At 37.4% G+C, this 24665-nt stretch overlaps 1 protein-coding gene across 2 annotated transcripts in view; it reads left to right on the forward strand.

Annotated features, from left to right (window-relative positions):
• LOC136857015 (tubulin gamma-2 chain) overlaps nucleotides 1-24665 on the forward strand; it is a 226298-nt gene that overhangs the window by 131331 nt on the left and 70302 nt on the right. For both annotated transcript variants that reach the window (XM_067135356.2, XM_067135357.2), the window contains one exon: nucleotides 2405-2516. In XM_067135356.2, the coding sequence (XP_066991457.1) occupies nucleotides 2405-2516 (112 nt within the window). The remainder of the gene's footprint in view (nucleotides 1-2404; nucleotides 2517-24665) is intronic.

The following is a 24665-nucleotide window of genomic DNA, read 5'->3' on the forward strand; positions in this document are numbered from 1 at the left end:
GCCAGAATATGCTCTGTCTTATAAGGATCGCTAAAACTCTTCCCACATTCAAGTTTCATCACTACTCTTTAATGAGTTTATTGTACACTAGTTTTATTTGCTAGCATGTATATATTGACTAGCTTAACTGGTATTTTTCTGACAGCAAGATTGCACCTCTCTTATGAATTTTGCTTCTGTTGGAGTTCAAGTTATACGTCAAATTTAGTTTGTTCAATGTTATGTGCCTTTGACTAATTCAACTTGGACTTGTGACAGGTCAATGAACTCTATTTTAACCCTTATTTATGAATTCAAACTAACTTTATCGTCACAATATTAATCCACGCTTCACACATTGACGTATATTTATGTCACAATATCCATTGTCATGTTTCAGTGGCCTCATAATTGTTTTTAATTCCACAGATTGCCACCGTTATGTACTCCACGGCGAATATTGCTTTTAACTTGCATATATTGTTACAACCTCAAGTCTAATGTTTTTATTTTATTGTATTGATTGTTGATTATTACTTTTTATTAGAACATGGTTAATTTTTTAATATGATGATAACATTCTGTATATTTTAAGCTCAGGGCCCTGACGTAGTTTTTGTTGCATTAATGGCTGATGACCGGGCGAGTTGGCCGTGCGCGTAGAGGCGCGCGGCTGTGAGCTTGCTTCCGGGAGATAGTAGGTTCGAATCCCACTATCGGCAGCCCTGAAAATGGTTTTCCTTGGTTTCCCATTTTCACACCAGGCAAATGCTGGGGCTGTACCTTAATTAAGGCCACGGCCGCTTCCTTCCAACTCCTAGGCCTTTCCTATCCCATCGTCGCCATAAGACCTATCTGTGTCGGTGCGACGTAAAGCCCCTACCAAAAAAAAAAAAAATGGCTGATGATGCTCACTATGTCGAACGAAACGTCCCAATATTAGACACTTCATGATTATATTATAATTCAATGAGTGTATTGTAATGAATTGAATAGGTGGTTATAAATATAATATAAATAAATATAATTTTAATATATCGTCTTCAATACAGTTTTAATATGAGATTAATTATATGTAAAATAATTCATGATCGAAGAGTGTGATCTGCAATAATGCGTTGATATTTTACGACGCCTCACTGCAAATTTTTTAAAATATTTATCAGGTATTTTACAGACTGTTTAATAAGCCCCACTGGGGAAGGTTTTTGTATTATCTCCCGTCTTTTTCATGCCTTTTAATACTCTCATCGCATCTTCAGGAAGGGTAGATGACTTGTACGTTTCTCTGTACATTCATGACGTAAAATGCACGCTTGTCGGAAAAGTAAACATATCAAGTGTTGTGTATTCAATAGTATGTTTTCTCGCTTAACTCATTATTTTTCCTTGTCCCCTGCAGAAACACCTAACGAGGGTTTACTGAATAAACTAACCTCCAAAATCAGTCATCCACTCTGCGCTGTATCTTGAGGTTTATCACATTCTTGCTTAATTTCAGTACATAGTTTTTACAATTAAACAATCATTTGGCTTCAGCCTTTATTTCGTATGAGTTAACTACTACTATTGGCCATGTTTTTTACGCATTTCTTACGAAAACATGTTCTCTTTCATTTTGAATTGTGCCTTTAGAACACCAGTCGACAAGTATTACTGATCGACTCCGATATTGCCTTCGAGTTCAAATGTCGACGAGAGAGCTCGTTAATGCACATAGCGAAAAATCTATACCGAAGATGATCGATCACATTCAATATAATCGCTGGAGTACATAAATGTTGGAAATAGAAAAAATTACGCACTCTTAATTACTCGTACCAACGGATGCTTCAGTGGTTGGGTTCTCACTGTTACCGAAAGATAATGCACAGTTTAATATAGGGATTTTCAAGGGACAGAATAAAGCTGCTGTTATAACGGAGTTTTCGCTATATGCCGTACTCGCTGTAGCAGACTTGTACTGTATTTTGGAATTGTTTTCAAGACTTCCCAGTTTGATTGCTTCATGATTTTCAGTGAGTGAATATAATATTTTTAACATTTTATAAACATCTTTACCTTCAAGCAGAAGTATACATGTACTTCCTAGTTAAATTATACAAGAAAGTATGCAGACTACACAGTTCTCCTCATGATGTAGTTCTGCATGCATACTAGTTAACAGAATTTTCTGTGTACTAATTGTTGTATGCCGGTTGGAGTCAGTACTGTAATTCCAATTGAGCAGCCTTTTAAACAGCAGTAGTTGTTCACATGAAGCTTAACCAAATAGAATTTTGAAATAGTACATCAAATTAATGCATACCTATTTTGAAGGACCGTGATTGTCACTAGAAAACTCAAACTTTTAAAGTTGCAATGAAATTGTAGTAAAAATGTATTTATAGACCTATTTCTTAGTATTTTGTTGTGTTTGTTTCAGATACCCATCTTATATGAATAATGACCTAATTGGCCTCATTGCACCATTGATTCCAACTCCTCGGCTTCACTTCTTAATGACTGGATATACTCCTCTCACCAACGATCAAGAGGTGGGGAATTTATTCATTTGATTGTGAATTTATGAACTTAAAAAAAAAAAAAAAAAAATACGAAGGTGGCCCAGAAAATAATGCACCATAATTTTTTCTCAGCGCCCAACAGTGTTACAAAACTTTAGATATGAATTCTGTGAAGTTTTCGGAGCGTGCACGCAAAGTTTCTTTCTGTTTCTTCCGACAGATAGTGCACTTGCAGCAATAGTTCAACATGGCGTCTGTAAGTGCCGTACATTACAAGCAGCATGTCGTCATTGAATTTCTCACTGCGGAGCAAGAAACTGTTGAAAACATTTACATGCAGTTTATGGAGCATCAGCAGTCGACAGAAGTATGGTTAGTCACTGGGCATAGAGGGTGAGGCCATCTGAAAACTGTTCAGTAGAGCTCCTAGATTTGCAGCAGTCAGGGTGCCCACCCACGGCTGTCACACCTGACAAGATGCAGCGTGCTGATGTGCTCATTCGTGAGGACCGACGCAGAAGAACTTGGAAATTGGCGCGGGAGCGGTCAATCAGCAAAGGAAGTATGGGTGTAATCATCAGTGCTCTTGATTACGCAAAAACTGTTCACAATGGGTTCGGCGCTGTCGTACGGAGGAACACAAAAGTCTCAGAAAAAAAACATTTCCTCTCAGTTGCTAAAACATTTTGAAGCTGAGGGGGAAGCCTTCTTGTCCCGGATTGTGACAGGTGATGAAACCGGGGTTCATTATTTTGAGCCTGAAACAAAACGGCAATCGATGGAATGGCACCATCCTGACTCTCCACAGAAGAAAAAATTAAAAGCAACTGCTTCTGCTGGTAAGGTCATGATCATTGTGTTTTGGGACTGTTATGGTGTTATACTCATTTGTGCGATGCCAAGAGGCACCACCATTAATTCCGAGTCATATGTGAACACATTAACCAAACTCAAGAAGCGCTTCCAGCGACTTGGACGCCATAACAACCCAGGTGATTGTTTGCTTCATGATAACACACGCCCTCACACAAGTTTGAGGACGTCAGAACACACCATCACGAAACATTTTTGGACAGTATTACTCCATCCACCCTATAGCCCTGACCTACCTCCCTCAGACTTTCACTTGTTTGGGCCATTGATGAATACCATTTGTGGGAGACATTTTGAGGATGACAAATAGGTAACTCACACAGTGAAGAAATGGCTTTGTGAACAGAACAAGGAGTGGTATCGACAGGAAATACACACCCTTGTGTCTCGCTGGAGAAAGGCCATAGAACGGAAAGGCGATTACATGGGAAAATAGGGAGTGTAGAAGAAACATAATTCTTTCTTGTGTATACCGTATGTTCACTATTAAGTTGAAAGAAGATACATGATGGTTAAAACTTTCAATACTATTAAAATAAGAAATGTAAGTTTTACATTCCTACTTAATTATAATTTGTACCGGTTTCAACCAGTATTCTTGGCCATCATCAGGCGATCACAAATAAGTATAAAAGACAATGCACAGGTAAACTATATGTGAAGATTAAATAATTCTGTCAGGTGCTGTTTATGAAGCACTATAACACTTCAGGGAGCACTGTGTGTTGAAATTTCAATGTTGTGAAGAAGTCTAGAATCAAATACGTATTTTTCAGTTGCAGTTCATGAGGCACTGTATAATTTCAGGGGTCAGCACTGCGTGTCAATAGTTACGAAAATATTGAAGTCGTAGATCAAATACGTAAATGTAGTACGGAGCAAGTTCTTGAAGAGTAGCAAGTTATATGTGCCGATCGGCAATGTGCTTCCAAAAGTTTGTGGAAATCCGACGAAAAAATGTAAAAAGTTCACGTATCAGGCCTTCAAATGCTGACATGAGTGAAATAGTATAGTTGTATATTATTTGTCGAAAGAAATATATCCAGGTTAAAGAAATTTGTATTATATTCTTGAAGATATTGAAACATATGACATAGAAAAAGAATTGTGAAGAGAAAAAAATACTAAAAAGTGCAAAATTTGGAACAGTTGAGGAGCGTGATGACGTAGCACGTTGTATCTTGAAGGTAAGAGTTGAGGTCGATCTTAGAATAGCATAATGTATAAATTTGAAAGTTAGAGTGGTCTAAATTATTAGAGATGTTAGAAAATTTAGTTCAATTAGGAGAGAGAAAAAAGAAGAAAGGTAAAAAGGAAAGAAAATGTTGAAGTAGAAAAATAATGATTAAAATAAAGGAAAAAATAGGGAAATAAATGAAGAGGTGTAGTAGTTTAATGTGGATCAGGTGGATGGGTTATAGGAAGTGGAAAATATCTGTAGGAACTATATAAGGCCTGGAATATTGAATTTGGGTTGGGTTTGTAAATTTAGCATTTTTGGAAAAGTGGATAAGGAAGTTGAATAAAATATTAGGTTTTTCAGAAATGTCATTTAAATTGAAATTGGTGTTGAAGTATTGGTCAAGATGAATAAAACAATTTTCAGTAGTGTTTAGAAGGGGGCCTTTGTTACTAACTTTAAGTGTTTCTTTGTCTTGATCAATACAAGACTCTAATCATAATTTCACCAGAATTTTTTTTCAAAAAAGTGCGTTAAGAATGCTAGAAAATACAGTAAGTTTCATTGTGTTCAGTAAATAATTGTTGAAGGAAAAAATGTGGTGCATAAGTTTCTGGGCTACCCTCGTATTATGATTTCCATACACGTTACGTGGGATATTTCTTTTGTCTTGTATTTTGGGAGAAAGATAATGAATTTAAGTGGAGAACACTTGTCTAGGTAAGTACGGCTTCATGTGACCAGTGACTGCCAGGTATTCTAAAAATCAGATTTTTCGTGGGGTTCTGGTGAAGTCAAGATCAAGATATTTTTTCAAGTATGTATACGATTACTCTTTCAAGACAAACAAGAGCATTATATGTACAGCACTAGAAATAAATAATGGCACACATGAATGATCAAAATCTGAGATAGTAGACACTTTGCATGTGCAAGGATATAAAGCATTGTTTATACGTTGGTGCTGACCGAGCAACTGGTATTCACTGTAAGTCAACAATTGTGGTGACTCTTATGCAAGTATCCCTGAAAAGAGGAGTGAAATAGTTTACACAACAGTCACAGAAAGTGGTGTTTTATGAGTGAAATGTAATAGTAATCACATATCATCAAAAAGTGGTCAAGGTAATGCCTAGTTTGAGACAAGTAATTTACATGTGGCTTCACATAAAGTGTCCAGTTGGCTCAGTGGTAGCTTGCTCACTCCTGAATCCTAAGGTCAAAGTTGGTATTGTCTTTTATGTTTGTTTCTTCTAGTGATGGGATATTCAATTGATTTTACTGATTATAGGTTATGATTTTCATTTCTGTGTTGACGTATAACTAATATAATAGGGTTTGAGTACAGCTCATGTGATCAGTGACTGCCAGGTATTCTAAAAATCTGATATTTCGTGGGGTTCTGATGAAGTCAAGATCAGGATATTTTTTCAAACCCTATTATCTTAGTTATACATCAACACGGAAATGAAAATCGTAAGCTATGACAGTACGGCCAAGCAGGTACACAAATACACTTACAAATATTTAAATCTGAGGAAAAAGATAACGATCCTTAACAAAGATATCACCTTTTTTAAAGAATGCCTTCTCAATAATCTAACTCCTAGATTTTTAAAAGCTTATAACATAAAACATAGGTCAACATTGCAAACATGAAACACCCATTATGAAACCAACAAAATTTGGCTAAAAGAAGAAATAAAGTTCCTATATAGGAAAAAAACCATTTTTGAACACTCTGCTCTACGAAGCTCACTTAGACGCAGCTCACAGCCTTACCCCAACCTATTGGGATGATTTTCTCAGACACACACTTTATGTAACTGAAAACATTGCCACTAAGAAAGTAGACAATTTCAGCGAGAAAATAGATCACCTCAAAAAGTGCATGTCAGTAATAATCACTCCACATCACTTAAGTTAAATAAGAGAGGTACCACACCGGACTCGAACACTAGCATCAAAATACCCAATGAGCATATATTCAAGCCCGCAATCATAAATGTTTCTAAAAGAACTTTTAATGAAATTGAAATGGAAATATTAAGCAGAGGTCCGAAATTCAATTGGAGTCCTCAATCCAGATACAAGGAATTAAACACCCTAGTTACAGAAACGGAACATGCAGTTAGTAAACTCCCCACAGAACAACAAGAAAAAATTAGATATGAAGCCAGATAAAGATTAACGAAACTAACAACCAAAAAAAAAAAAAAAAAAAACAACCCAACCTAACAATAGCTCCAACCAATGCCAACAAATCAACCAATTAAAAGAGAAAATAAAATCTAACAATCTCATAGTTACACCAGCAGACAAAGGAAATACTACAGCCATCTTTTACAAAGAAGACTCCATCATCATCATCATCATCATCATCATTTCTCTTTTTCCAGCTGTAGCTGGGTAGGGGCAAATATGGTTCCTCTCCACTTTCTTCGGTCTTTCCATCACTCCTCCTCCAACACTGTGTCCAAGTTCAGGATTCTTTCTATAATACTGCTTTGGATTGTATCCTTCCATCTCAATCGTGGTCATCCACGGCCTCTCCTTCCGTGCATTTGCATTTTCATCACATTTTTTGGCATTCTTTCGTCACTCATTCGCTTTATGTGCCCAAACCAACTTAGTCGGCACTTCTCTATTTTATCATTCATTTTTTCCACTCCAGTTTCTTCCCGGATTTTCTCATTCCTTGTTTTGTCTCTTCTACTCTTCTGTATCATACTTCTCAAGAACTTCATTTTGGCTGCCTGTATTCGATTCCCATCCTTCTTTGTCATTGTTCAAAATGAAATGGCGTATGGCTTTTCGTGCCAGGGGTGTCCGAGGACATGTTCGGCTCGCCAGGTGCAGGTCTTTTGATTTGACACCCGCAGGCGACCTGCGCGTTGTGATGAGGATGAAATTATGATGAAGATGACACATACACCCAGCCCCCGTGCCAACGAAATTAACCAATGATGGTTAAAATTCCCGACCCTGCCGGGAATCGAACCCGGGACCCCTGTGGCCAAAGGCCAGCACGCTAACCATTTAGCCGTGGACCCGGATTGTCATTGTTCAAGTTTCTGCTCCATAAGTTGTTATGGGTACGTAATACATCTTGTACATAGTTTCCTTTGCTTCCACTGGCACATCTTTGTCCCATAACATGTTTCTTACACTATAATAAAAACAACTTCCAGCTTGAATCCTCTTACTAATCTCGGCATCCAGTCGAGCTCTCTCCATTAATTCACTCCCCAAGTATTTGAACGTTTCCACTACTTCCAGGGACTTATCTGCAAGTCTAATCTGACCTTCCCCTTCTTTCTCCTCTCTAGTCATAACAAGAGTTACTCTTTTCTACACTTATTTTCAATCCACATTCAATCTTCCCATTCACCACATCTAACTGTTCTTGAACCGTACTGTTGTCTTCTCCCCAAATCACAATATAATCTGCAAATAACAACACGTTCATTTCTCTTCCTCCATATTCTGCTTTTGCTGTTCTCATGATGTCATCCATTACTATCGTAAACAGGATTGATGATAGAACGGTTCCCTGTCTCAGCTCACTAGTTATTTTGAACCAACTTGTCCTGCCAACTTGGGTTTGCATGCAACTACAACATTCCTTGTAAATTGCCATGATCATTTTTATTAATTCCTGTCCAATTCCTTTTTGCACCAGACTGTCCCAAACTTTAGTCCTGGGAATACTGTCATATGCCTTTTCAATGTCAATGAATGTCATCACCATATATTCCTGTACTCCCATTGCTTTTCCATTAGTTGTCTTGTAAAGAAATTGAGCTCTATTGTTGACCTTCCACGTCTGAAACCAAACTAATTTTTCTGTATCTGATTCTCAACCCTCAACCTTATTCTACTTTCCAGTATCCTCTCCATTATCTTAGCAACATGGGATATTAGAGTAATTCCCCTGTAGTTCTTGAAAACTTTCTTATCGCCTTTGTTGAAAATTGGGATGATTATTCTTTTTTGCCAGTCCTCAGAGACCTCCTTATTCTCCCAGACATTCCTGAGAACCCAATATGTCCACTGCAGGCCTACAGTTCCAAAAAACTACACAATTTTTTCAAGAAGGAAATTACAAAACAATCAAAAAAGAATGCAGAAAAATCTGAAACTTTTACTTAAGAACATTTCATTTATTCCCAGTGAACAAGATTCCAGTAAATTAATAAACATGAACACCAAGCTTCCAACAGCTAGGGCACTCCCCTAAGACCAATAGTTAATTTCAGACCCAGCCCTACCTACAAACTAGCCCAATTCATCCCAAGATTTCTCAAAAAACACTATGTCATTCAAGTAAAAACTTCCATTAAAAACACATTAGAATTTTGCAACAACACCAAAAACCTCAAAATTCAATCTTATCATTCACTAGCATCCTTCGACATCAAGAATATGTACCCTAGTATTCCTTTAGACGAGACCATTTCCATCATACTGCCCCCATTATTCCCTAGCTAAGCCCAGCCAGTGAGCGAGAGATCCCGAGGTGGATCATTCGTTCATGGCTATCGTTTTCTAGAGGCATTTAAGGGTAAAGGGTTTGATGACCAGGCAAATAAAAAATTTTTAAAACAACACTCTGACATTTGTTGACATGAGCATTTCATAACAACAACAAAAAAAATCCTTGATGGTTTTTGTTTTACAATGAACTTTCATAATATTTTAATCTTCCGCAGTATTTGAGAATCACACGTATTTCTCGTCCTCGAGCCTTACTGTTCTGGAAATGAAAATCAAAGGAAAATTAGGCCTTTACTGCCTTTAAAATCAAAATATTTGGCTGAAAAGTTCAAAGATTTTAACAAAAGTTTTACAAAATTATTAGACAGCTGTCTCGCTTATGGTTCCACAATAAAAGTTTCTAAAGGTTCCATGAATTTACAGTAGTCTCAACACGTGGTCTTAGCTGAATTCTGATAAATCTCAACATTAAAAGTGTATAATATTTGTCAATTACACCAGTAGAAACTTTAGTAAAAATCAAAATTAATTTCAAAATTAATTTATTATTATTATTATTATTATTATTATTATTATTATTATTATTATTATTATTATTATTATTATTGGTAGTAGTTTCTAGCCTTGTTTGTGTAACATGTTCCTTTATCATCACACGATCGTGTTTCTAATTAGTGTATCTCACTGCATTATCCACATGGCAATTATAATTCACATTTAAATAATTATTTTTCAATCAATTACTATGACTCATTCTTACTAGAATTCAAGTTAATTATGCTCTGTGTGAACATTTCATTCTGACATTTGCATGGATTTCACATTTTCAAATTAATTTAACATATTTTGAAATTTGAATTTCTTATCCATGTGTGAGCTAGTTAAATAATAATTTACAAATTGTTTGCCTTTGCGGAAATAACGAGATGATCTTTCCCTTATATCATAATAATCAACAAAATAAAATCCTATTCTAGTCTTCCTCAACATAAACTCATTAAATTTTTCCTTATAAGTTTATTCTTTTAATTTTAAGCATGGTCACGTCAACATTCAATAGAAGATAAAATTCGTGTACTGAAAATACTCCATCAATAGTGACTAGTGATCGAAATTAGGGATATCACTTGGGTTGAAATATTCTTCTCACGACGATGGAGATTCATCGAAATTTCGGAGATATAATTGAAGATTCCAATAAAATCCATAATCACCACCCTCACGTGCGTTACAAGCCGCAACCATCGCGTTCGTGAGCCTCAGTCGCATTATTATTATTATTCCCTATCCGTGAAATACATACGCAACATGTGCTCCACTTACAATAAGTTCCACTGTGCTCCCAAAGACACAGGAACAAGTCAATCATCACAAATAAATCCTCCAACTACTCCTTTACATAATTAACATCCTGCAGGATTTGCCGTATTCCAGGCACTTCATAAAAAGAGCACATTAAATCTCATATATAAGGAATCTAAAATAAGTTATGGCTCACGACCGTTTAATTCCATTTTTACCCGATCTTTAGTTGATTTTATTATTACTCAAGTGATTATTAAATCTTTCAATCCTCATGAAGTATCGTAACATTAGATGACTCGATCCTAAATAATACAAGTGATCTTAAAATGACACTAGGTTTGACCCTATATCACAAATTGTACACGTAAATTCAAGTCCAATTAATTTCAATGTCACAGGCAAATAAATAAAGTTTATCGCGTGGTCGGTGATTTTTAGAGATATCTAACTCATATGCATGGGAACTCACTCAAAAACAAACTACACATCTAATCTAATAGGTTCCAAATTTCAGTCACACACGTGAAATTCAACTACCATGACACCTCAAGAAATGGAAAATGAAATGCTTCTATCTACAACAAACTAATAGATCTACGATTTAAAGAAGAAAGACCTCTAGTTTTACAAAGATGAGAAAGAAATAAACTTTTAAATGGTACTCATGTTTTAGATGAGGTTCGATCCCAGGTTGTAGTCAATCATTCCAGCATTTCCCGGTCAGTCACCTCCTCTTGACCAGATACGCCTCACATCTTAGAAATTCATGGATACACGGCAGTAGACGTCCCACGGTGAAGTAGAGGTGTACATTGTCGAAGAATTATTCATCTTGATGTGCTGCGATCTCCGGGATAACTTCTCTTGCGTTCCAGACGTGTAAGCTGTAACTGAGACGACAAATGTTAAGATATGCACATACGCAGAATTACGGAATGTTCTCCTGGATAATTACACTTAACTTGGTTTTTCTAGGTTGAATTTTACTCCATAAGAGTCAGTAAATAATTTCCACTAAATTTGGCAGAACGGGCGTCTGCTCGTACTGCAAAGTTCTCTCCCACGTGGTCACGTAGATCAGCATCAAGTAGCGTAGATTAGAGCAGCATAGTGACGAACAACATAGAGAAGAGAAGGATTTACTCAGAACACGGCTTTTTATATCCTCGGCTTGGGATGCGTGTACTCTTCAAAGACGATAATTGGCTACCAAGGTCTCTCGTAATTGGCTCTGACTGTTTGAGGAGCGGGCTGGCAGTCAGGTCATTCGCGCGTGGCAGGTTAGCACACGGGCTCGTCACGTGATTTACCTTGCCCTGGTCGAAGTTGGATCAATACATCGCCCCTCTGAATGAAAAAAACTGGTTCAGAGCTCGCCGACTGCTTTCCAAATGACAAACCCAGCTCCCAGCAGACAGTAAAACTTTTAATATTAACTTGTTGAAAATATTTTCAAGATCACCAAATTTGAAGGGGACAATACAAAGTATCTTGCAACAACATAGTAAACTGAGTAAACTTGAAATAGAAGAATTCATTAGCCTGGTTAAATTTACATTTAATAATAATTATTATTATGATTTTAACGGAATAATATATCAACAAAATGGCCTCCCAATGGGATCCCCGCATCGAGATTAATGGCGGACGTTTACCTAGACCACCTGGAACATACACACATCAGCAAAATAAAACACTTTTTTTTTTTCTGGACTAGGTTTGTTGATGACACCTTCACAATTTTAGGTGGAAAACACACCAACAGCCTAACCATTCTTGAGGAGTTGGAAAAACTGAGTCCCCATATACAGTTCACATTCGAAGCAGAATCCAACCGTTCTCTAAATTTTCTGGACTTGACAGTCGCAAGAGATCAACACTCCCTCTCTTATGACATTTACAGGAAACCTACACAATATATCAATACCATAAAACAACTCTCAATCCACCCTACCTCCCACAAAAAAGCAGCCTTTTATAGCTTTCTCCACAGGGCTTTTAATATTCCATTATCTCTTTCCAACCTAAGAAAAGAACTTGATACCATCAAGGCAATAGCTTATTCTAATGGGTATAACAGAAGGTTCATCGACCAAATTATATCTAAAATTCAAAACAAACCTAAATATACTCTTATTAAAGAAAAGAAGCAAAAGCACAGTTTTTCATTTTTCACCTTCAACAATGATTCTGTTTACCAAATAATAAACCTATTTTAAAAAACACGGGGTAAAAATAGCATTCAGGACAACCAATAACAATCGTTCTCATTTCCACAATCCAGGGACCGTGAATAAATCGGGCAAGTTTGACAAACCGGGCGCGTACAGGTTACAGTGCCAGTCTTGTTTAGGAAGCTAAGGAGCTTTAACACCAGAAACATCGAACATATTAATTGTGATACATTTCAATACGGAACATTATGAAATTTTTATCTTTAAATGCATATTAATGCAGTCAAACATAACAGACATTTAGCCATGGGTCTACAAATGCAAAAGTCCAATCATAAATTTTCCGATATAGACAATGACCTACAAATTATTGAAACCATGGAAAAGGGACCTTGCTCAATATCAAGGAAATGTTTTACATATCGTTAGACCAACATGTAAATTTTAATCATAATCTGAACGAATCCACCAAAAAAAAAAAAAAACATTCTTTACGAGGCCATCCATCCCCTCATCCTCAAGACATATCTAGGCAGAACGGCGTGACAACAAATCACTTCCCCACTCTCGCAGAGCCCCTCCACACATCAACCGACCCTAAGAAAGCAACTGCTCCCCCCTCCCCCCTGCTGGCCAACAATAAGCACCACGCCCACAAACACAGTCGAACAAAGCGCATCCTACTCTTCTAACAGCAGGTCAACACGAACGGGAACAAGAGTGAGTAAGTACTATTCAAATCACTTTACAATCAAATCCAAACACACATATAAGCTTCTCATTTCGTTTTTTTTTTTTTTTTTTTTTTTTTTTTTTCCCTCAGACATCCACTTCTAATTACACGGTGCCATAAACCCATGGAGGGAATTAGATAATTTTCACCAATAGAGCATGTCAAAAATGTCAAAAACATTCAGATGAAAGGCTTTTCAGGCATTTGCTCTATTAACCAGCGTTTCGTCTTAGGTCTGACACTAGACTCATCAGAGTGGGATGTGTCAGACCCTACCCACTGACACTAGGGTTTATGCAGGTGAACTTATCAGAAGCCCTTATAAGAAGCACAGTCTGATAACTGCATATGGGAGATAAATTTCCACAATGGAGTTATTGCCCACTTAGCAATTCCAAATGGAAAATTCTAAATTCCCGTGGAGGGAATTAGATAATTTTCACCAATGGAGCATGTCAAAAATGTCAAAAACATTCAGATGTAAGGCTTTTCAGGCATTTGCTCATCGATTCAATTTTTTCTTTTTTTTTTTTTCTCAGTTGCCTGCCTGTAGAGATTTATTTCTTTTTCAACAATGTACTCTGGATGTGTCTGCCCTCTGATGTGAATGTTTTCAATTATATTCTTTCAATACCAATGTGTCATCCATGAGTTTCATCATAAAGAACGCAACTTACGTCCGGGCAAGAATGACCTAAAGCCCAAAGCCTCGCGCTGAAGCTTTAGCTCATCGCCTAATCGTCCCTGGGGTGTAATAATATTTCTGTAGGAGGGATTTCTAGAGATTGTGATACTGAACGGACCTCTCTGATGACATTTTAGAACTGTGGCCTGATTTATTATCCCCAATCTTGTGTTCTTCCTTCACGACTGGAGTGTGTGTTTACTGAGAGTTACACAACATTTATTATCGTACGCATCCGTAATACAGGCACAATTCATTATTTTCGTCCAAACTGCAGAGACAAAGGTTCTATTCGATCTTTTTTTTCTTAAATTTTTACCGGTAAAATGTCTAAAAGGAATTACCGGCCCCCAACGTTAGAGGAAGATAATTTACTGGCCATGATAAACGAAATGTTGGAATTTAGTGGGGAGAATACTGATCATAGTGAAGTAAGTTCTGCCGAAGGGGAAATCATAAGTGACAGAAATTTACCTGGAATAAGTACTGCAGGCTTGAATGTACAGGGTTCATGCCCAGCTGATGCGAATGTTCAGCAGTCGCTAAGAAGACAACACGTGTTCGATTCCAGTTCAAGTAGCAATCATGACAGTGGCAGTGATGACAATAATACTGATTACAATCCAACCAATGCTATTTCTTATCAACTTATACTGAAAATGGACAAAGAAGGTCCCGCATCGATCCAAAATTCCATCATGATGTAAAAGGAGAGTTTTTTGGGAAAATAAAACCAAGCAAAATATTTTAATTATTTTTTATGCCGATATATGCCAGAACATAGCTGAACAGACAAATGATGCCCAGCAAGAAATCACACATAAAACCCAGTTTAGTAAGATGAAACGAAGGAGTTGAGATCAAGACCGGGTCAGAACAAATAAGGATAAAATAAAGCTTCTTATAGCCATACTGTTGCCACACAGGATTGTACAGAAACCTAAATTAGGACACTATATTTCTCGCAATAAATTGTTCACTATGCCTATTTTCTATGAGCTGATAACACAGAAGAGATTTTTTCTCGCCGGGCTTAGTGGCCCAGATGGTTGAGGCGCTGGCCGGCCTCCTGACCCCAACTTGTCCAGTTTGATTCTGGCTGAGACCGGTGGTATTTGAGGGTGCTCAAATATGTCAGTAATTTACTGGCATGCAAAAGAAATCCTGTGGGACTAAATTTTGGCACCTCAGTGTTTCTGAAAGCTGTAAAAGTAGTTAGTGGGACATTAAGGCAATATTATTATTATTATTATTATTATTATTATTATTATTATTATTATTATTATTATTATTATTATTATTATTATTATTATTACTGTTGTTGTTGTTGTTGTTGTTGTTGTTGTTGTTATTCTCACCAGCATTTTACATACCTCTGACATTGAGGTGAATAATGGACAAATTCCTCCCAAAATGTACAAGATAAATCCAGTATTTGATCATCTGTTGGCAAAATTTTTGGAAGCTTATAGCCCTGATGGCAAAGGGTCAATTGATGTGAACCATCCATACATACCAAGAAAACGATCAGATTTCGGAATGGAATTTACAAATAATGCGAAGCCGAGACAGTTTATATAATGTTATCTGTTTCCGTGTGTATCATAATGAACAGCTGTAAAAGGCATAACACGGTGCAGACTGTAAATACTAAATATTACTTATAGTGTAGAGTAATATAGTCCGTGTGTGTTACTTATGAATTGTAGGTATATAAACTTGATTCCTCAAAAGCACTAACCAACATAACAGAAAATTTTGTGAGTATTATAATTTATTCCATTGTAAATCTTTTATGTACATGTAAACTTTATAATGCTACAATTTACATATACAAGAACATTTATTTCCAGGCAGTGATTGTTAGTAAACTGCCTAAAATATTCAGGTGAAAGTTACTGTATAAATGAAAACAAGAGCTTTGCTATTAGGAAGAAGCAACCTCGATATCACAGTGTGAAAGCAATTAGTACGTTCTTGCACAATGTATTCAAAAAAGAAATGGGATTTTTCAACAATTAAATACATTATATTCAAGTAAATATTTCTCTTATGGCCCTTCAATACTTCATTTTAGTCTAATATTGTTTTTAAACAAGTAATCAAATATTTTCTTCAATCAGGGAAAACGCTCCCCACCTGGGAGTGAGCCGGTGTGTACTGAGCTCCCCGCTTAAGGGGTTAAAGTGCCAAGCGTTTCATGTCATTGTGTATATAATTTGTCAGATGTTTTATGTCAGCCTATTGAAATGTGTGTAGGCAATCCTCATGATTGTTATCAGATTACCTTTGATTTAATTGTTCTACAAGAACTGATGATGACTCCAAGGGAGTCGAAACCGGTCTTCGCTTAATAAATTTCAAACATTTTACATTGTGTTGAATGGTGGAACATCCCTCAAACCCTGTCATTTTTACTGAATTGATTCATTTGAGTCTGTTCACGTCACTGAATGCATACAGTGATCCAATTCATAGCAAATTAGAGAAATTAGAGTCAGCATTCCCATGAAATCTGTGTAGTGTGTACTGATAGACAGCAGCAACGCTGTTGTCATCACGTCTTCATTCTATGTACTGCTTTCCTATGCATCAACCCCCTGTGGGTGGGGGACGCAGACGAAGAATACACCTACGATATCCCCTGTCTATCGTAAGAGGCGACTAGAGGGGGCGACCAAAGGATGATTGTATTAGAACCATGAAACTACCGGTACTTGTGATTATTACCACCTCGCAGGGAACACCATGGGTCACTTTTACTTGCGCGTCGTACCACTATGTTAGGTACCAAATAGGTTTGTGATTAATAGCAACAGAGTGCGTTGCCGGCTTCTACAGTACCTGCAATTAATACCACTTCAGGAGCGACACCATGGTTCTGGCTTGCCTATGATTAGTACGCACTATATGAGGAACACCACGGGATAGTGCGAGTCCCTACCGGGCGAGTTGGCCGTGCGGTTAGAGGTGCGCGGCTGTGAGCTTGCATCCGGGAGACAGTGGGTTCGAATCCCACTGTCGGCAGTCCTGAAGATGGTTTTCCGTGGTTTCCCATTTTCACACCAGGCAAATGCTGGGGCTATACCTTAATTAAGGCCACAGTCGCTTCCTTCCAACTCCTAGGCCTTTCCTATCCCATCATCGCTAAAAGACCTATCTGTGTCGGTGCGACGTAAAGCCACTAGCAAAAAAAAGGTGCAGGTCCCTGTGGTTAGTACACGTATGTGATGAACACCATAGGTTTGCGTTGCCTGCAAATGGCGCTGCAATGTGCGAAACACTGTAGGTCTGTATTCCAGGTGCGAATTTCATTACCTGTGAGTAGTACCATACTGTGTGGAATGCTGCGAGTCAATGCTACTTTTGATTAGTACTGCAGCGTGACAAATACCATGCTTCTACTTTCCTAGCGATAAGTACCTTCATGAGGGGCCGATGACTTGGATTTTGCACCCCTTTATACTAAAAGCATCATCGATTCAGTATTATGCTATAGACGCAGTCCCTTGGTCAGTAATACTATTGTTTCACGTCAGTTTCTGGGAATTGCAAGCTGTCCACTTCATGACCATATACAGGACATGTTTCGTCTACTTAGTGGTCATCTTCAGCTGTCTTTAAATAGCTTAGATGAAACAATTTGATAAGTAAGTACATTAAAATCTTAAATTACTTTCCCATGGGAACTTATGCTATTGCTTAAAGCACTTGAAATTGGGTGGGATTTTAGTGATGTGGTGTGTAAAAAGGTACTTAAATTACAATTTGCATCTACGGTAATATTAAAAAGCTTATTTTCTAATTGAACATATTTTAAAAAACCTTAAAACGTCTGTAATTAGGCACTTTATGTAAAAACACTAGGTGGCTTGATCTTGCTTATGTTAAAATTGATGTGTATAACAGTCTTCAAGTTTCATATTACTTGTCTGTTGTGTTGATTATCTTCCTCGAAAGTTGCTTTTTATTTTTAGTACCAGGTTGTGTTGAACTGTTAATACAATGGTCCTATGGTGACTTCTCCATTAAGTTGCGTGAAATGGTGGTCCTCAGATTTGGGCAGCTTGCCCACGATCTGCAACCAGCAGAAAGATCATAAAATGTTAAAATGTCACTAAACAAAATTGTTCTAATTTAGTTTGACAGAATGTGTCATTAAACAAAATTGTTCTAATTTAATTTAATGACACATTTTAACATTTTACGATCTTTCTGCTGGTTGCAGATCGTGAGGCAAGCTGCCAAAATCTGAGGACCGCCATTTCACGCAACATAATAGAGAAGTTATTATACGACCATTGTAAATTAACAGTTCAACACAACCTGGTACTAAATATAAAAAGCAACTTTCGAGGAAGATAATCAACACAACAGACAAGTAATATGAAACTTGAAGACTGTTATACACATCAATTTTAACATAAGCAAGATCAAGCCACCTGGTGTTTTTACATAAAGTGCCTAATTACAGACGTTTTAAGGTTTTTTAAATGTGTTCCATTAGAATATATGTTTTTTAATATTACCGTAGATGCGAATTGTAATTTAAGTACCTTTTTACACACCACATCACTGAAATCCCCCCATCCCCCACCCAAAATTTCCAGCGCTGTAAGTAATTGTTATAAGTTCCCATGGGAAAGTAATTTAAGATTTTAATGTAATTACTAATCAAATTGTTTCATCTAAGCTATTTAAAGACAGCTGAAGATGACCACTAAGTGGTCGAAACATGTCCTGTATATAATAATGTTTTTATAATTCTGCCCAAAGGTAAGAAATTAAGTATCGATTAGGTGGTGTTTTAAATTAATTTGTTTAATAATTTGTTGAGTTTCTGTGAATGGGAGACATTGCGGGTCGGATCCACTGGTTGTTTTAAATTCATATCCATCCATTCATTCTTTATCCTCACATTTTGAATTCTGTTCAGTGGAGGATTTTGAACTTTTAATTTGTCATTCCATTTTGTCTCATTTCGTACCATTAGGGGCCAATGACCTGGATGTTAGGCCCCTTTAAACAACAAGCATCATCATCATCATCATCATATGTGTCATCCAGCTTTCAGATTCAGGTTTCTCCTGCAACAGTCTCTTTGCATCAAGTTTGGATGTTTCAAAGCCTTTCCCCCCCCCCCAGTGACAAAAATTAGTGTACCTACAATCATCTATGATCTGCATTGGGGCTATCGCCCAGGTGGCAGATTCCCTAACAGTTGTTTGCCTATCCTTTTCTTAAATGATTTCAGTGAACTTAGAAATTTCACTGTATTCACAGTTTTCTGATTCAACATCTCTTTAGTTAAGTTTGCATCAGTCGTTTCACTTATCTACATAACTGGTGATCACTTGATTCAATGATTGAAGTCTTGTGCAATGATGTGACATACAACCTGAAAGAATACTGAGTGGTTCTTCCCAATATAAAGCATATAATTTTGAGTGGTTACGAGCATGACTCATAGTCATAGGGTAGGCTAGAGAACTGAGTTGAATTAATTGTCAAATATCAGGTTCCCTGTAAGAAGAGGACAGTGAATGCAGGTGGGTATTATTTTCAGATGAGCTGAGAGCGAGAGTCCATTTTAGCATACGATTGCTTCAGTGAGCAATGGATGGCTCTCTATGTCTCGCCCACAGCAGAAGTTCGGCTCCCCGCCAATGTTTAGTGTTCCAATAATGAACCATGTGTGTGTGTTGTGTCTCACTGATCCGTGAGTGAACCACTCGGCACTGTCCACTGTGAGTCAGCTGAATCGTGTGCCGTGAGCTCGCCATTACTGCGAATCGATTCACTTGGACAATTTAACGAATTGTTACAGTGCTCCGAATCATACACTCAGTAGCCAACACTAGTTTGTACAACCATTTTGAAATACGCAACCTAACAAACTCGTATAATACAGCTAAGCTAAAAACACTGGTACCTGCTCCTGTGTACTGTTGAGTTCATGCTCGAGATTATAGATTATATCATTAGTGCCAATGGCATAAGGTCCACCTTTTCAATACAAACTATGCGATGTTTACATTACATCTCCGTTCAATATATATGGGACAGGAATGGCCTAGGATTGGGAAGGAAGCGGCCGTGGCCTTAATGAAGATACAGCCCCAGCATTTGTCTGATGTGAAAATAGGAAACCACGGAAAACCATCTTCAGGGTTGCTGACAGTGGGATTCGAACCCACTATCTCCCAGACGCGAGCTCACAGCTGCGCGCCTTTAACCGCATGGCGAACTCTCCCGGTACTTCAATATATTTAGACCTCCATGCGCAACAGTCATCAGCATTCAAGAGTCTTTAAACAGAAGAGTCCTTCCCTCATCTTGCATCGAATTCATGTGTATTGAATATGTGCTTTTGTACATAAATCAAATATTTTTAACATCTTGAAGACACCTTGACTTTGGCTCAATTGAACTTTTAATTGAATGCAACATATTTAAGGAGCCAGCATTAATCAAATTTCTATGCGTCAACCTTAACCAACATTTTATGAATCTCTATTAAAAACAACTTTTTAACATAGTGCAATGCATTTTTTGAGCCTTACTTTGATGCATACATGGTATGTGCATATCATTTTAATGTCATTGACACTGCTCTGTGTCTTAAATCGATTGAACTTTTAACGGAATGTATTTATTTATCCGGTCTTAACTTGAATTCTATGGGTTGTGCATACATTTTTATTTTAAGGCCATTGTGTCTGTGCATTGTTTATTTTATTCGGTGTATTTGTGTGATTTGCTTTATGGCTGATGATGACCTCCAGTTAGGTTGAAACTAGTCCCTGAAGGAAGATGTAATATAAACATTGCATAGTTTGTATTAAAAAGGTGGACCTTAAGAATAAAATATTTAACTAATATTGTGATTCCATGGTTCTCCGTTGCTAAGGTGGCAAAAATTGTGCATCACTTCTGTTGCGGATCTAAGGTGCCAGGAAACAGGTTCATTTCTCAGGCTGGTGTTTTGTTTTCATTTTATGCCATTTACAGTGGATGTGATGTGACCACATACCTACTTGTTCCAGTGAGTGAATTTTTATTTGGTCTTGAAAAGAACCGTTCTTAACAGATGTTACATAGCCAGGTTCGACTACGACATGACGGTCTGAAGGAGGAAACACTGTACCGTGCATACTCAGAACAGTAAGTGCGTGAAATATTGATCACCTTGGTTTATACAGATTTCAGCATGATATTTAAAGATATTCTTGCTCGTTGTAACTTGTGAGGTGTAACAACTTGGCATGCTGTGGTTATCAGTTGCCTAATGTGACCAAGGCTTTTCAGGCTCCTGTACATATTATGCCTGCTTTAAGTGACCTCACAGGAAGTAGCTAAGCGCTGAAAGATTGGATGATCTGGCAGGCTAAGGAATAGTTCCCTCATTTCGTACCTGTTTATTAGGATATGAAGCATGAAGATGTTTAAGGACAACTGCTAATCTGTGAGCTGGGTCCCCGTCCTGTTGTAACCACATTTGTAACTGGGTGAGCAGTAGCATGTTCTCCAGTAAGAGAAGAAAATCATCAGGATAGCCATCAAAGAAATTAGGTAGTTGCCCAAGATCCCATACCAGACATTTGCTCCCCACTGCACTTGAAATGTGTCCTGTCTTACCCACAAAAGATTCTCTGTGCTCCAATAGTGCATATTGTGCCAATTCATGGTGTCATTGTTGTGAAATCTTGATTCATCTGAAAACAGGACTTTTGACAAAATGGCTGCTTGCATCATTGGTCACATTGATAAAATGTCAAAAATCTAAATCACGTCCATGAAGCTGCCGGTCTTACTGAAATTGCTACAGTTGAACTGAAAAAGTGATCACAGAAGCCCCAAGAGGGGCTGAAGGATAAACAAAAAAAGTTGTAGAAATAAAGGGGAGCAATATGTAAGTGGATTGCACAAGTAAGTGTTAAAAACGAAATAGGGTGAACTTAGTCTCGTGTTGCTGAATGCCCGAGTCAGTATGCTAAGAAAAGCAGCCTTACAACTGAACACAGGCATGTTTTTTACTCAGCTATGGAGGACTATATTAGACAAAACGCCTAGCTTGACTATTCGCAGAGAAAGTTAGCCTACAAGTACTGTGTTGTTAACAATTGGCAAGTTCCTATGTGCCAGAAAGTCTCAATATTCTGTTAGATTTCTGATATGAGATCCATTTAATGATGATCGTAATACCATATACAGTACATGTGCATATTCCGTGCATGTTTGTTTTTGTTTTGTTTTTTTCAGAATTTACTAAAAAAACTTGAATGTACACATTATTTGAAGTAAGGTTGATACCGCTTTGCCTCAAACAATGGGTCCCGTTATACTGTAGTGTCATGTGACCTTGGTCCATGTAGCATCAGTAGAACAGTAGAAGCGGAGTGTGAACCACAAGCAGTATTAAGTAGGGCTACAAGTTCTTGTAATCCCCTGTTCGCAGGTGAAGATAAGCTTAGGATTATTGAAGATGCTGAGAACATTAGAAACTGCACAACACAAAGAAAGTATGTTGCCAAAGAAAGTTGTCCTTGTGACTGGCAAAAAAAAAAAAAAAAAAAAAGTAAACAAGCTACTTCAAAAAATAAGCAGATAGTAATTGCCGGACATTTCCCACAGCACGTTCCTGTACAGCTAACATGAGAGGTGGTGGTGGTGATTAACGTTTTAAGAGGAAGTACAACTAGGCAACCATCCTCACTAGGCTAACATGAGACATGATACTCATTACGACAACACATAGACGAAACTAGCTGATTACAAATATCAGGGGAAGGTAAGTGGGTTGCCTACCCAACAGCATGTGAAGATTTTGATGTGTTTCTTAAAACAGATTAGGGCCGATGACCTTCGATGTTAGGCCCCTTTAAACAACAAGCATCATTATCATCATCATCATCATCAAAACAGATTAATTGTATTTTACTGTATTCACTTTTGGAGTACATCATTATATAAGATTAATTTCTTGTTAAATAAAACACAAATTGAAACAAAGTTTTAAAATTCTGTTCTAAAATTAGGGTGCACATATTATTCACATATATATGGTAATAACTAGCAAGATACCCGTGCTTCGCTACGGTATTATACTGAAATTTATAATTGAATGCTTATTGTATTAGATATATAATCCGCCGAAATTCGCGATCTGACTCGTTTTCTGCGAGAATCCACCAAAATTCCCGATCTGACTGGTTTTCTATGATTTTACGGCACATTTCCTCCCACTTTTAAATCTTCCTTTCCAGCAATCGATTTCGTACTTCCGTAAATCTTTGCCATCTTTTCCTATAATATTTTTAATATGGATAAAATCCTTCAGGAGATCCGGCGTGGTGTCATATTGGGTGCCTTGGCGGCACTGAACCCACGGCCGGACTGCATTCTTAGTCATTACCCATCCAGGAGCCGTTTCCAGCGCAGTCCGCACATTTGACGACGGTCCGGAATATTATTATTATTATTATTATTACTATTATGTGTTGCTGGAATGCCTGGTGACAGGGAAAACCGGAGTATCCGGAGAAAAACCTGTCCCACCCCCGTTTTGTCCAGCACGAATGCCACATGGAGTGACCGGGATTTGAACCACGGAACCCAGCTGTGAGAGACCGCCTGAGCAACGGAGGATCCTTATAAGTACATTAATAACAGTAAAATCAATTGGTCTCACCACCGTTAATTTTATTTACCGCCAACCCCCCCCCCCCCACCAAAAAAATTAAAAGAATGCTTGTTTCTTTATGTTTAAGGGAGATTAAAAACACCAATGTTCACGTCCAATACCTTCAGTTTTGAGATTTAAAAAAATTCACTTTTTTCACTTCATTTCGCAATAATCCCCCCCCCCCCCCTTTAAATGAATTTTCCCGCAAATAATACTTGTTTCTTTAATAGTAAAGGATCTTCTAAATACCAATTATCACGACTCTAACTTCTTCAGTTTTCGATTTATGTGTCCTCATGAAAGGAATTCAACTCCTTTACACTCCCGCCCTCCAAGATGGTTTCCCCACCAAAACGCGTTCTTCTTTGTTTTTAAAGGAGGTCCAAATAAGAATTTTCACGTCTGTAACAACTTTAGTTTTTATTAGATGTATGTATTCTCATACAATTCAGTCAATTAATTTTTCAATTCTTTCAACCCCCCCCCCCCCCCTTTCATTGGATTTTCCGAGAATACGTGTTTCTTTATTTTTAAAGCAGATTGCAAATATCAAATTTCACGTCTGTAACATCTTCATTTTTGAGATATCAGTAGCCTAATTAAAAGAATTCATCACCATTTTCAGTCACTTTTACCCCCCCTCCACCCAAGTGGTATTTCCGATAACTAAAAGTACACGTTTCTTTATGCTTAATAGAGATAAAAAAATACCATTTTTCACTTCTGTAACATGTTAAGTTTTTTTTTTAGATATACTGTAAAAATTCTCATTTTAAAATTTCACCCCTTTTGAGTTCCCCTTAAGTGAAGTTTCCAAAACAAATCACCTATATTTCTTTACATTTACAGGAGATTTACACTCACTCTTTACTCTGTAACATTTTACGTTTCCAAGATATTCTGTAGATACAGTCTTTCAAAAAATTCACCCCAATTTGTCACTCCTGTTTAACCGCCATTAATTGGCTTTTCCCAAAACTAAAAAATACGTGCTTCTTTATTTTTAAAGGAGATCCCATATGCAAATTATCAGTTCTGTAATATCTT

This window comes from Anabrus simplex, chromosome 1, assembly GCF_040414725.1.
Source record: "Anabrus simplex isolate iqAnaSimp1 chromosome 1, ASM4041472v1, whole genome shotgun sequence".
In the NCBI taxonomy this organism is placed as follows: domain Eukaryota; kingdom Metazoa; phylum Arthropoda; class Insecta; order Orthoptera; family Tettigoniidae; genus Anabrus; species Anabrus simplex.